Here is a 12152-nt window from a genome sequence, read left to right as displayed (position 1 = left end):
GAGGGGTATTTCTCAGTAGGAAAAAAAAAGAACCAGGAATAAAACATTAACCTATTTGGCATCCAACAATTCTACATCTTTGACAAAAGGTCTCCCAAACCTTTTATATATTCAGCTTTAGTAAAGACAATAAAAACAAAACATGAATGAGCATTATTAACCCATACATGTAGTGAAAATGACATTGCGTTTAAAGTCAGATAGAATACAACTGAATTTCAGTCCTGACCCTGACCCTTAAATCACTTTATACATCATTCAGTTACCTCAGGTTTTACACAAAGATAACTTCAGTTGTTGTGAGGGATTTGGGGGAAACATAAATGAGATAATGTATAGAATTTCTGGCTTCTAGTATCTCGTATATATTAGATACTTGCTAAATTGCAGCTATCATCTATCATGGGTCTTGTATCCGTATTACCTAGAATATCATCTGGCTTACAAGGAACACTCTTTAAATGTGTTCAAGGCTAAACTAGAGGGAAAAGTTGCAAACCATAGGAAGCCTCAAGCTGAGGAAAATCCTCCCCAAAAGGTATAAACAGTATATTTCTCCTTGGGTTCTAGCCTATTGACTAAAGTATTTCACCTGTCTTCAGAAACTGAGTAACTAGGTGATAGAAACTTAAACACAGCAATTTAGGCAGCATGTTTTTTCAAAGACTTAAGAAATTAAGGCCGGGCATGGTGGCTCATGTATGCAATCCCAGCACTCTGGGAGGCCAAGGCAGGCAGATCATCTGAGGTCAGTTCAAGACCAGCCTGGCCAACATGGTGAAACCTGTCTCTACTAAAAATACAAAACTTAGCTGGGTGTGGTGGCACACTCCTGTAATCCCAGCTACTTGGGAGGCTGAGGTAGGAGAATCGCTTGAACCTGGGAGGTGGAGGTTGCAGTGAGCCGAGCTTGTGCCATTGCATTCCAGCCTGGGCAACAAGATCAAAACTCCAAGAAGGAAGGAAGCAAGGAAGGAAGGAAGGAAGGACAGGAAGGAAGAAATTAAGAGTGAGTGACCAAAGCCAGGGAGAGAGTAAGGGTCAGGAAATTAAGGATAGGGACTGTTTAATATCCTCTCCCTCATCCTCCACAACCCTTATGTTAATTAATTTACACGTATTATTTCATTTAATCTTAACTGCAACACTGCAAGGCATAGATTACCCTGACTTCCTAGATAGGAAATAAGTTGAGAAAGATTCAATGTCTTCCTCCAGATGCACAAGTAGAAAATTGCAGAGCAAAGGATTCCAAATTCTAACTTTAAGTGGACCACAGGTTTATTGGGTAAGAACGCGTATTTGATGAAGAGTTCTCTATCTTCATCTCAAAGAATAGTGTGGTTCCCTGGGACAAGACTCTGGAGAAACCATAGAAACTGACTTAGTACATATCCAGGGGCCTTTAGACTTCACATAATCATGATCCATCCATGGCTTAAAAACCAGGTTAAGAAAATTAGTTTGGTGAATAGAATGAATTGAATTCAAAGGGGATGATAGCTAAGTCAAGTAAACGATCCCTTGGAGAATTGTCTTCTGTACAAGAATCTTCTGGGAAGCCACAGATCCTGATAAAAGCTTAACTTGGTTTAATTCAGAGCAGCCAGGGGAGACTTTGGATCTAGTGTGATCACACTGAGTGATAGAAGACAAGTGGCTGAACCTCCCTGAGGCACAGTTCTGTAAAATGTGGATACTCATATGCACTTGTAGGGTTATTGTGGAGAAACCAGATATTGGCAAAGTATCTTCGACATATGACATTAGCAACTGTTTTCTGGAGTTTTCAATCACACAGCACTTTTATACCTGCATGTTTAAAACTTGTCCAACTGCAAAAGAAAATTATGCTTTCCTTGGAAACATACATCTCTATTTCTTTAAGATTACAGAATGTAAGGAATACAATTAGGTACCTGTGTAAGCAAAGTTGAAAGGCCGTGTTAGAGGGACATGATGCTTAGGTGCCACTGTGGGATGTGAGGGATATAAGAACACACCATCATCACCTAGCATATCCACCAGCTCTTTACGCAGGCTTTCTTCCACTGCCTTAAACTTTTGGTATTTCTCATTGCTATATCTGAGCTTTTCTTCCAACAAAGCCAGTCCTACAGAATGATAACATATATCAAGTTAAGGTAATAAACTTCATTTTAATTCCTAGTGTTCTTTATCTTTTCTTATTCAAGTAATACATGTTCATTATAGAACACTGAGAAAGTAAGTGATGAAAAAGGAAACTTTATAATCTTACTTTTAACTCCTTCTAGTTTGTTTTAGTAATGCTATATATAACATTTCTAGCTTTTGCTACTGCATAGTTCATCATAAGGATTTTTCACATAATTGAAAACCCATTATAGCTGAGCATGGTGGCTCATGCCTGTAATCCTGTCACTTCTCAAGGCCAAGGCTGGCAGATCACTTGAGCCCAGGGGTTCAAGACCAGCTTGGGCAATATGATGAAACTCCATCTCTTAGCCAGGTGTGGTGGTGAGCCCCTATAGTCCCAGCTACTTAGGAGTTGAGGCAGGAGGATTGCTTTAGCCCAGGAGGTCAATGCTGCAGTGAGTCATGATTGCATCACTGCACTCCAGCCTGGATATCAAAGCAAGTCCTTCAGAAAAGGGGAAACAGAGAATAAACGTTTGGAAAATTTGCAGCCTGATGATGGATAGAAAAGAAAAACCCATTTTCTAAGGAGAAATTCAAGCCGGCTGCAGAAATTTACATAAATAAGGAGGATCCAAATGTTAATCTCCAAGACAATGGAGAAAATGTCTCCAGGGCATTTCAGAGTCCTTTGTGGCAGCCCCTTCCATCACAGGTTCAGAGGCCTAAGAGGAAAAAATGGTTTCATGGACCAGGCCCAGGGCCCTCTTGCTGTGTGCAGCCCAGGGACTTGGTGCCCTGCATTCCAGCCCCTCTAGCCATGGCTAGAATCATGGCTAAAAGGGGCCAAGATTGAGCTCAGGTAATTGCTTCAAAGGATGGAAGCCCCAAGCCTTGGTGGCTTCCATGTGGTGTTGGGCCTGTGGGTGAACAAAAATCAAGAATTGATGTTTGGAAACCTCTGCCCAGATTTTAGAGGATGTATGAAAATGCCTGACTGCCCAGACAGAGGTGTGCTGCAGGGACAAGGCCCTCATAGAGAACCTCTGCTAGGGCAGTGTGGAAGAGAAATGTGGGGTTGAAGCTCCCACACAGAGTCCTCACTGGAGCACTGCCTAGTGGAGCTGTGAGAAGAGGGCCACTGTCCTCCAGACCCCAGAATGGTAGATCCACTGATAGCTTGCACAGTACACCCAGAAAAGCCACAGACACTCAATGCCAACACATGAAAGCAACTTGGAGGGAGGCTATACTCTGGAAAGCCATTGGGGTGGAGCTGCCCAAGACCATGAGAACCCATCTCTTGCATCAGTGTGACTTGGATGTGAGACATGGAGTCAAAGGAGATCATTTTGGAGCTTTAAGATTTCAGTGCCCCACTGGATTTTGGACTTGCATGGGGCCTTTAGTCCAAAATTTATATTTAGATATTAAGAAATATTACAGGACATCAAACTGGTCTAGGTAGAATATGATTTACATACCAATGGAAGGGATGGTGTACACTGACAGACCCAGGCACCATTTAATCAACTCCCACAGAGGATTGACATGTTTCCCATGGTCACCAAGCAAATCTACAAATTTCACAGGTTCCTGAGATTGAAGAAAAGAAATAAAATACAAGAGTATTTTCTCAAAATAGTAAAGACCAAAACACCTATACAAGATTTATAGTAGGATTATTCATAACAGCCAAATACCAGTCAATTGATGAATACATAAATAAAATTTATTGATAAAATATTACTCAGTCACACAAAGTAAGTGCTGATATATGATACAATATAGATGAAACTTGAAATATTGTGCCTAGTGAAAGAAGCCAGTAACAAGACACCACATACGTATGAGCCTATTCACATGAAATATCCAGAATAATCAAATCTATAGAGACAGAAAGTAGATTCTTGGTTACTTAAGGCTATGGAGGTGTGAGTGGATTGTAGAGTGACTGATAATGAGTATGAGGTCTCTTTTAGGAATAACGAAAATATTCTAAAATTGTGATGATTGTTGCACAACTCTAAATGTACTAAAATCCATTACATTGTATACATTAAATAGGCACATCGCATGGTATATGAATTATAACTCAACAAACCTGTTATAGGGAAGTGTAGGCAGAGCAGGATGGCTGAATAGAATGCTTCAGCTGCTTCAGCAGTCAGCCTCCTTGCAAGAACACCAAATTAAACAACTATGCATGCAAGAAAACACATTCATAAGAACCAATAAAGTGAGCAATCACAATAACTGGTTTCAACAAAATATCAATAAAAGAGGCACTGAAGAGAGTAGGAAAGATGGTCTTGCATTGCCTATACCAACCCTCCCCCATTGTCCATCAGCACCTCACTGAAAGACAATTTGTTTGCTTACAGGATGGTGAGTAAAGTGAATGGGCTACTTTGCATTGCAACCCAGTCCTGCCCTGTCCCAGTGGTATGCAACACAGGGAAAAATTATGCTAGCACCAAAGCAGGGAACATTTAGAGCAGTTCTGAATGAGGGAAATTCTCAGCTCCAGTGGGAGGAACTTCAGTCCTGGCTGGCTCCACCACTAGCTGACTAACATGGCCCGAGGCCTGAAGTAAATTTGAGTGGCCATCAGACCTCAAGGACTACAGGCCTTGGAAAAACCCTGGAGCTGCACTGTTCTCTCAGAGGCAATTGATTTTGGATGCACCCAACCTAGTGCAACATCAGCTGTGGTGGCCAAAAGAGTGCATGCATCACCCTTCCTTTAACTCCAGGCAATGTAGCTGGTGAAGAGACTTCTGTGGCTTTGGGAAAGGAGTGGGAAAAGTACAGAGGATTTTGTCTTGCAAGTTGGGTACCAGCTTAGCTATAGTAAAATGAAGCAACAAGGAGATTCCTGAAGTCCCCAATAACAGGCCTTAGCTCCTGGATGGTCTTTCTAGACCCACTCTAGTAAGAAGGGAATTGACTGTCCTGAAGTGACGAACCCAGTACCAGGAGGATTCCCAACCTTCTGACTCAAGAGCACTAGAGTCTCCTATAAACATTAGTCAGGCAGTAGTTGCCATGAGCCTTGGATGAGACCCAGTACTGTGCTAGCTTAATGTTTAATCTAGCACACTGCCAGCTGTAGTGGCCACAGGAGTACTCATGTCATCCCTTTCCCAATTCTAGACAACTCAGCATAAAAACAGACTCCTTCATATTGAGGGAAAGAGAGACAAGAGAGTGACTTACTTTACCTGGTGACCCAGGAAATTTTCCCTTATATTACTCAACACCACCAAAGCAGTGCCTCTGGGATTTGGCAAGAGTCACAGCATTCCTCAGCTTAAGACGCCACCTACTGCTGTTATGGATTCAGTGAAAACACACTTACAGGACAACACTCAATCCTCTTTGAATACATGGAAAGTCTTTTCAATAAGGATGGGCCAAACCAAGCACAGACGGTGAATATTGCAAACAACACCTAACTCTTCAATGTTAAGACATTAATAAATGTACATAAGCATCAAAAACATCCAGGAAAACATAACCTAACCAAATAAACTAAATAAGGCACCAGTGACCAATTCAGGAGTGACAGAGATATGTGAATTGTCAGGCAGAGAATTGAAAATAGGTGTCTTGAGGAAGCCTAATGAACTTAAAGACAATGCAGAGAAGGAATTCCAAATTCCGTCAGAGACTTTTTTAAAGATTAAAATTTAAAAAGAAGAAAAATTCACTTGACAAACTGAAAATGCATGAGAATCTCTCAAATGCATTATTAAACAAATAGAATAAGTAATTAGTAAGCTGGAAGACAGGTTGTAGGCTCGAGGTTACAAGATGGCTGAATAGGAACAGCTCCAGTCTGCAGCTCCAAGCATGAGTGACACAGAAGATGGGTGATTTTTGCATTTCCAACCGAGATACCAGGTTTATCTCACTGGCTTGTCAGACAGAGGGTGCAGCCCACAGAGCAGGGTGGGGCATCCTCTCACCTGGGAAGCACAAGGGGTCAGAGAATTCCCTTTCCTAGCCAAGGGAAGCCATGACATACGGTACCTGGAAAATCAGGAAACACCCACCCTAATACTGTGCTTTTCCAACGGCGTTAGCAAACGGCACACCAGGAAATCATATCCCGTGCCTGGCTCGGAGGGTCCGAAGCCCACAGAGCCTCAGTCACTGCTAGCACAGCAGTCTGATATCAAAATGCAAGGTGGCAGCGAGGCTGGGGGAGGGGCATCGGTCATTGCTGAGGCTTGACTAGGTAAACAAAACGGCTGGTAAGCTAAAACTGGGTAGAGCCCACCACAGCTCAAGGAGGCCTGCCTGCCTCTGTAGACTCCACCTCTGGGGCAGGGCAGAGCTGAACAAAAGGCAGCAGAAACTTCTGCAGAATTAAACGTCCTGTCTGACAGCTTTGAAGAGAGTACTGGTTCTCCCAGCATGGAGTTTGAGATCTGAGAACGGACAGACTGCCTCCTAAAGTGGGTCCCTGACCCCCAAGTAGCCTAACTGGGAGACACCTCCCAGTAGGGTCTGACTGACATCTTACAGAGCTGGATGCCCCTCTGAGATGAAGCTTCCAGAGGAAGGATCAGGCAGCAACATCGGCCATTCTGCAATATTTGCTGTTCTGCAGCCTCTGCTGGTGATACCTAGGCAAACAGAGTGTGAAGTGGACTTCAGTAAACTCCAACAGACCTGCAACTGAGGGTCCTGACTGTTAGAAGGAAAACTAACAAACAGAAAGGACATCCACACCTAAACCCCATCTGTACGTCACCATCATCAAAGACCAAAGGTAGATAAAACCACAAAGATGGGGAGAAACCAGAGCAGAAAAGCTGAAAATTCTAAAAATCAGAGCACCTCTTCTCCTCCAAAGGAATGCAGCTCCTCACCAGCAACAGAACAAAGCTGGATAGAGAATGACTTTGATGAGTTGAGAGGAGAAGGCATCCGACAATCAATAACAAACTTCTCCAAGCTAAAGGAGGATCTTCGAACGCGTCGCAAAGAAGTTAAAAACCTTGAAAAAAGATCAGACGAATGGTGAACTAGAATAACAGGTGTAGATAAGTCCTTAAATGACCTCATGAAGCTGAAAACCATGGCACGAGAACTACGTGATGAATGCACAACCTTCAGTAGCCGATTTGATAAAATGGAAGAAAGGGTATCAGTGATTGAAGTTGAAATGAATGAAATGAACCAAGAACAGAAGTTTAGAGAAAAACGAGTAAAAAATGAACAAAGCCTCCAAGAAATATGGGACTATGTGAAAAGACCAAATCTACATCTGATTGGTGTACCTGAAAGTGACGGTGAGAATGGAATCAAGTTGGAAAACACTCTTCAGGATATTATCCAGGAGAACTTCAAGAACCTAGCGAGGCAGGCCAACATTCAAATTCAGGAACTACAGAGAATGCTGCAAAGATACTCCTCGAGAAGAGCAATTCCAAGAGACATAATTATGAGATTCACCAAAATTGAAATAAAGGAAAACAATGTCAAGGGCAGACAGAGAGAAAGGTCGGGTTACCCACAAAGGGAAGCCCATCAGACTAACAGTGGCTCTCTCGGCAGAAACTCTACAAACCAGAAGAGAGTGGGGGCCAATATTCAACATTCTTAAAGAAAATAATTTTCAACCCAGAATTTCATATCCAGCCAAACTAAGCTTCATAAGTGAAGGAGAAATGAAATCCTTTACAGACAAGCAAATGCCGAGAGATTTTGTCACCACCAGGCCTGCCTTACAAGACCTCCTGAAGGAAGCACTAAACATGGAAAGGAACAACCAGTAACAGCCACTGCAAAAACATGCCAAATTGTAAAGACCATCAATGCTAAAAAGAAACTGCATCAACTAATGAGCAAAATAACTAGCTAACATCATAATGACAGAATCAAATTGACACATAACAATATTAACCTTAAATGCAAATGGACTAAATGCTCCAACTAAAAGACACAGACTGGCAAATTGGATAAAGAGTCAAGACTCATTAGTGTGCTGTATGCAGGAAACCCATCTCACATGCAGAGACACACATTGGCTCAAAATAAAGGGATGGAGGAAGATCTACCAAGCAAATGGAAAACAAAAAAAGCAGGGGTTGCAATCCTAGTCTCTGATAAAACCGACAAAGATCAAAAGAGACAAAGAAGGCCACTCCATAATGGTAAGGGGATCAATTCAACAAGAAGAGCTAACTATCCTAAATATATATGCACTCAATACAGGAGCACCCAGATTCATAAAGCAAGTCCTTAGAGGACTACAAAGAGACTTAGACTCCCACACAATAATAATGGGAGACTTTAACACCCCACTGTCAACATTAGACAGATCAGTGAGACAGAATGTTAACAAGGATATCCAGCAATTGAACTCAGCTCTGCACCAAGTGGACCTAATAGACATCTACAGAACTCTCCACCCCAAATCAACAGAATATACATTATTCTCAGCACCACATCACACTTATTCCAAAATTGACCACATAGTTGGAAGTAAAGCACTCTTCAGCAAATGTAGAAGAACAGAAATTATAACAAACTGTCTCTCAGACCACAGTGCAATCGAACTAGAAGTCAGGATTAAGTAACTCACTCAAAACAGCTCTACCATATGGAAACAGAACAACCTGCTCCTGAATGACTACTGGGTACATAATGAAATGAAGGCAGAAATAAAGATGTTCTTCAAAACCAATGAGAACAGAGACACAACACACCAGAATCTCTGGGACACATTTAAAGCAGTGTGTAGAGGGAAATTTATAGCACTAAACGCCCACAAGAGAAAGCAAGAAAGATCTCAAATTGACACCCTAATATCACAATTAAAAGAACTAGAGAAGCGAGAGCCAACACATTCAAAAGCTAACAGAATGCAAGAAATAATTCAGATCAGAGCAGAACTGAAGGAGATAGACACACAAAAAAAACGCTTCAAAAAATCAGTGAATCCAGGAGCTGGTTTTTTTGAAAAGATCAACAAAATTGATAGACCACTAGCAAGACTAATAAAGAAGAAAAGAGAGAGGAATCAAATAGATGCAATAAAAAATGATAAAGGGGATAGCACCACCAATCCGAAAGAAATACAAACTACCATCAGAGAATAGTATAAACACCTCTACACAAAAAAAACTAGAAAATCTAGAAGAAATGGATAAATTCCTGGACACATACACCCTCCCAAGACTAAACTAGGAAGAATTTGAATCACTGAATACACCAATAACAGGTTCTGAAATTGAGGCAATAATTAATCGCCTACCAACAAAAAAAAATCCAGAACCAGACAGACTCATAGCCAAATTCTACCAGAGGCACAAAGAGGAGCTAGTACCATTCCCTCTGAAACTATTCCAATCAGTAGAAAAAGAGGGAATCCTCCCTAACTCATTTTCTGAGGCCAACATCATCCTGATACCAAAGCCTGGCAGAAACACAACAACAACAAAAAAGAGAATTTTAGACCAGTATCTCTAATGAATGCTGATGCAAAAATCCTCAATAAAATACTGGCAAACTGAATCCAGGAGCACATCAAAAAGCTTATCCACCAGGATCAAGTGGGCTTCATCCCTGGGATGCAACACTGCTTCAACATATGCAAATCAATAAATGTAATCCATCATATAAACAGAACCAAAGACAAAAACACATGATTATCTCAATAGATGCAGAAAAGGCCATTGACAAAATTCAACAGCCCTTCATGCTAAAAACTCTCCATAAAGTAGGTATTGATGGCACGTGTCTCAAAATAATAAGAACTATTTATGACAAACCCAAAGCCAATGTCATATTGACTGGGCAAAAACTGGAAGCATTCCCTTTGAAAACTGGCACAAGACAGGGATGCCCTCTCTCACCACTCCTATTCAACATAGTGTTGGAAGTTCTCTTTAGGGCAATCAGGCAAGGAAAGAAATAAAGAGTATTCAATTAGTAAAAGAGGAAGTCAAATTGTCCCTGTTTGCAGATGACATGACTGTATATTTAGAAAACTCCATCCTATCAGCCCAAAATCTCCTTAAGCTGATAAGCAACTTCAGCAAAGTCTCAGGATACAAAATCAATGTACAAAAATCACAAGCATTCCTATACACCAAAAACAGACAATCAGAGAGCCAAATCGTGAGTGAATTCCCATTCACAATTGTTTCAAAGAGAATAAAATACCTAGGAATCCAGCCTGCAGGGGATGTGAAGGACCTCTTCTAGGAGAACTACAAACCACCTCTCAACGAAATAAAAGAGTACACAAAAAAATAGAAGAAGATTCCATGCTCATGGATAGGAAGAATCAATATTTTGAAAATGGTCATACTGCCCAAGGTAATTTATAGATTCAATGCCATCCCCATTAAGCTACCAATGACTTTCTTCACAGAACTGGAAAAAACTACTCTAAGTTCATATGTAACCAAAAAAGAGCCCACATCGCCAAGTCAATCCTAAGCCAAAAGAACAAAGCTGGAGGCATCACACTGCCTGACTTCAAACTATACTACAAGGCTACAGTAACCAAAACAGCATGGTACTGGTACCAAAACAGACACATAGATCAATGAACAGAACAGAGCCCTCAGAAATAATGCCACATATCTACAACCACCTGATCTTTGACAAACCTCACAAGAAATGTTTCAAAAACAAGAAATGGGGAAAGGATTCCCTATTTAATAAATGGTGCTGGGAAAACTGGCTAGCCATATGTAGAAAGCTAAAACTGGATCCCTTCCTTACACCTTATACAAAAATTAATTCAAGATGGATTAAAGACTTACATGTTAGACCTAAAACCATACAAACCCTAGAAGAAAACCTAGGCAATACCATTCAGGACATAGGCATGGGCAAGGACTTCATGTCTAAAACACCAAAAGCAATGGCAACAAAAGCCAAAAATGACAAATGGCATCTAATTAAACTAAAGAGCTTCTGCACAGCAAAAGAAACTACCATCAGAGTGAACAGGCAACCTCCAAAATGGGAGAAAAATTTGCAACCTACTCATCTGACAAAGGGCTAATATCCAGAATCTACAATGAACTCAAACAAATTTACAAGAAAAAAACAAACAACCCCATCAAAAAGTGGGCGAAGGATATGAACAGACACTTCTCAAAAGAAGACATTTATGCAGTCAAAAAACACATGAAAAAATGCTCATCATCACTGGCCATCAGAGAAATGCAAATCAAAACCACAATGAGATACCATCTCACACCAGTTAGAATGGCAATCATTAAAAAGTCAGGAAACAACAGGTGCTGGAGAGGATGTGGAGAAATAGGAACACTTTTACACTGTTGGTGGGACTGTAAACTAGTTCAACCATTGTGGAAGTCAGTGTGGCGATTCCTCAGGGATCTAGAACTAGAAATACCATTTGACCCAGACATCCCATTACTGGGTATATACCCAAAGGATTATAAATCATGCTGCTATAAAGACACATGCACACGTATGTTTATTGTGTCACTATTCGCAATAGCAAAGACTTGGAACCAACCCAAATGTCCAAAAATGATAGACTGGATTAAGAAAATGTGGCACCTATACACCATGGAATACTATGCAGCCATAAAAAATGATGAGTTCATGTCCTTTGTAGGGACATGGATGAAACTGGAAACCATCATTCTCAGCAAACTATCACAAGGACAAAAAACCAAACACCGCATGTTCTCACTTATAGGTGGGAATTGAACAATGAGAACACATGGACACAGGAAGGGGAACATCACACTCTGGGGACTGTTGTGGAGTGCAGGGAGGGGGGAGGGATAGCATTAGGAGATACACCTAATGTTAAATAACGAATTAATGGGTGCAGCACACCAACATGGCAGATGTATACATATGTAACAAACCTGCACATTGTGCACATGTACCCTAAAACTTAAAGTATAACAATAATAGAAATAAAAATAAAAATAAAAAAAGAATGTTTTCTAATTCTTAGAAAAAATGACACTGATGTTATGATAGGAAAAGTATTAAATCTGTAGATTGCTTAGAGCAGTATG

At 40.9% G+C, this 12152-nt stretch overlaps 1 protein-coding gene across 1 annotated transcript in view; it reads right to left on the bottom strand.

The window, feature by feature from the left end:
* FAAH2 (fatty acid amide hydrolase 2) overlaps positions 1-12152 on the bottom strand; it is a 216202-nt gene that overhangs the window by 43923 nt on the left and 160127 nt on the right. Inside the window, exons 9-10 of the mRNA XM_004064273.4 lie at positions 3603-3714; positions 1920-2114 (exon numbers count right to left, since the gene is read on the bottom strand). Coding sequence (XP_004064321.1) covers positions 1920-2114; positions 3603-3714 — 307 coding nt within the window. The remainder of the gene's footprint in view (positions 1-1919; positions 2115-3602; positions 3715-12152) is intronic.

Source organism: Gorilla gorilla, chromosome X (assembly GCF_029281585.2).
Source record: "Gorilla gorilla gorilla isolate KB3781 chromosome X, NHGRI_mGorGor1-v2.1_pri, whole genome shotgun sequence".
NCBI classification, from domain to species: Eukaryota; Metazoa; Chordata; class Mammalia; order Primates; family Hominidae; genus Gorilla; species Gorilla gorilla.
Note: the sequence above shows the minus strand (reverse complement) of the source record. Positions and strands in the feature narration are given on the sequence as shown.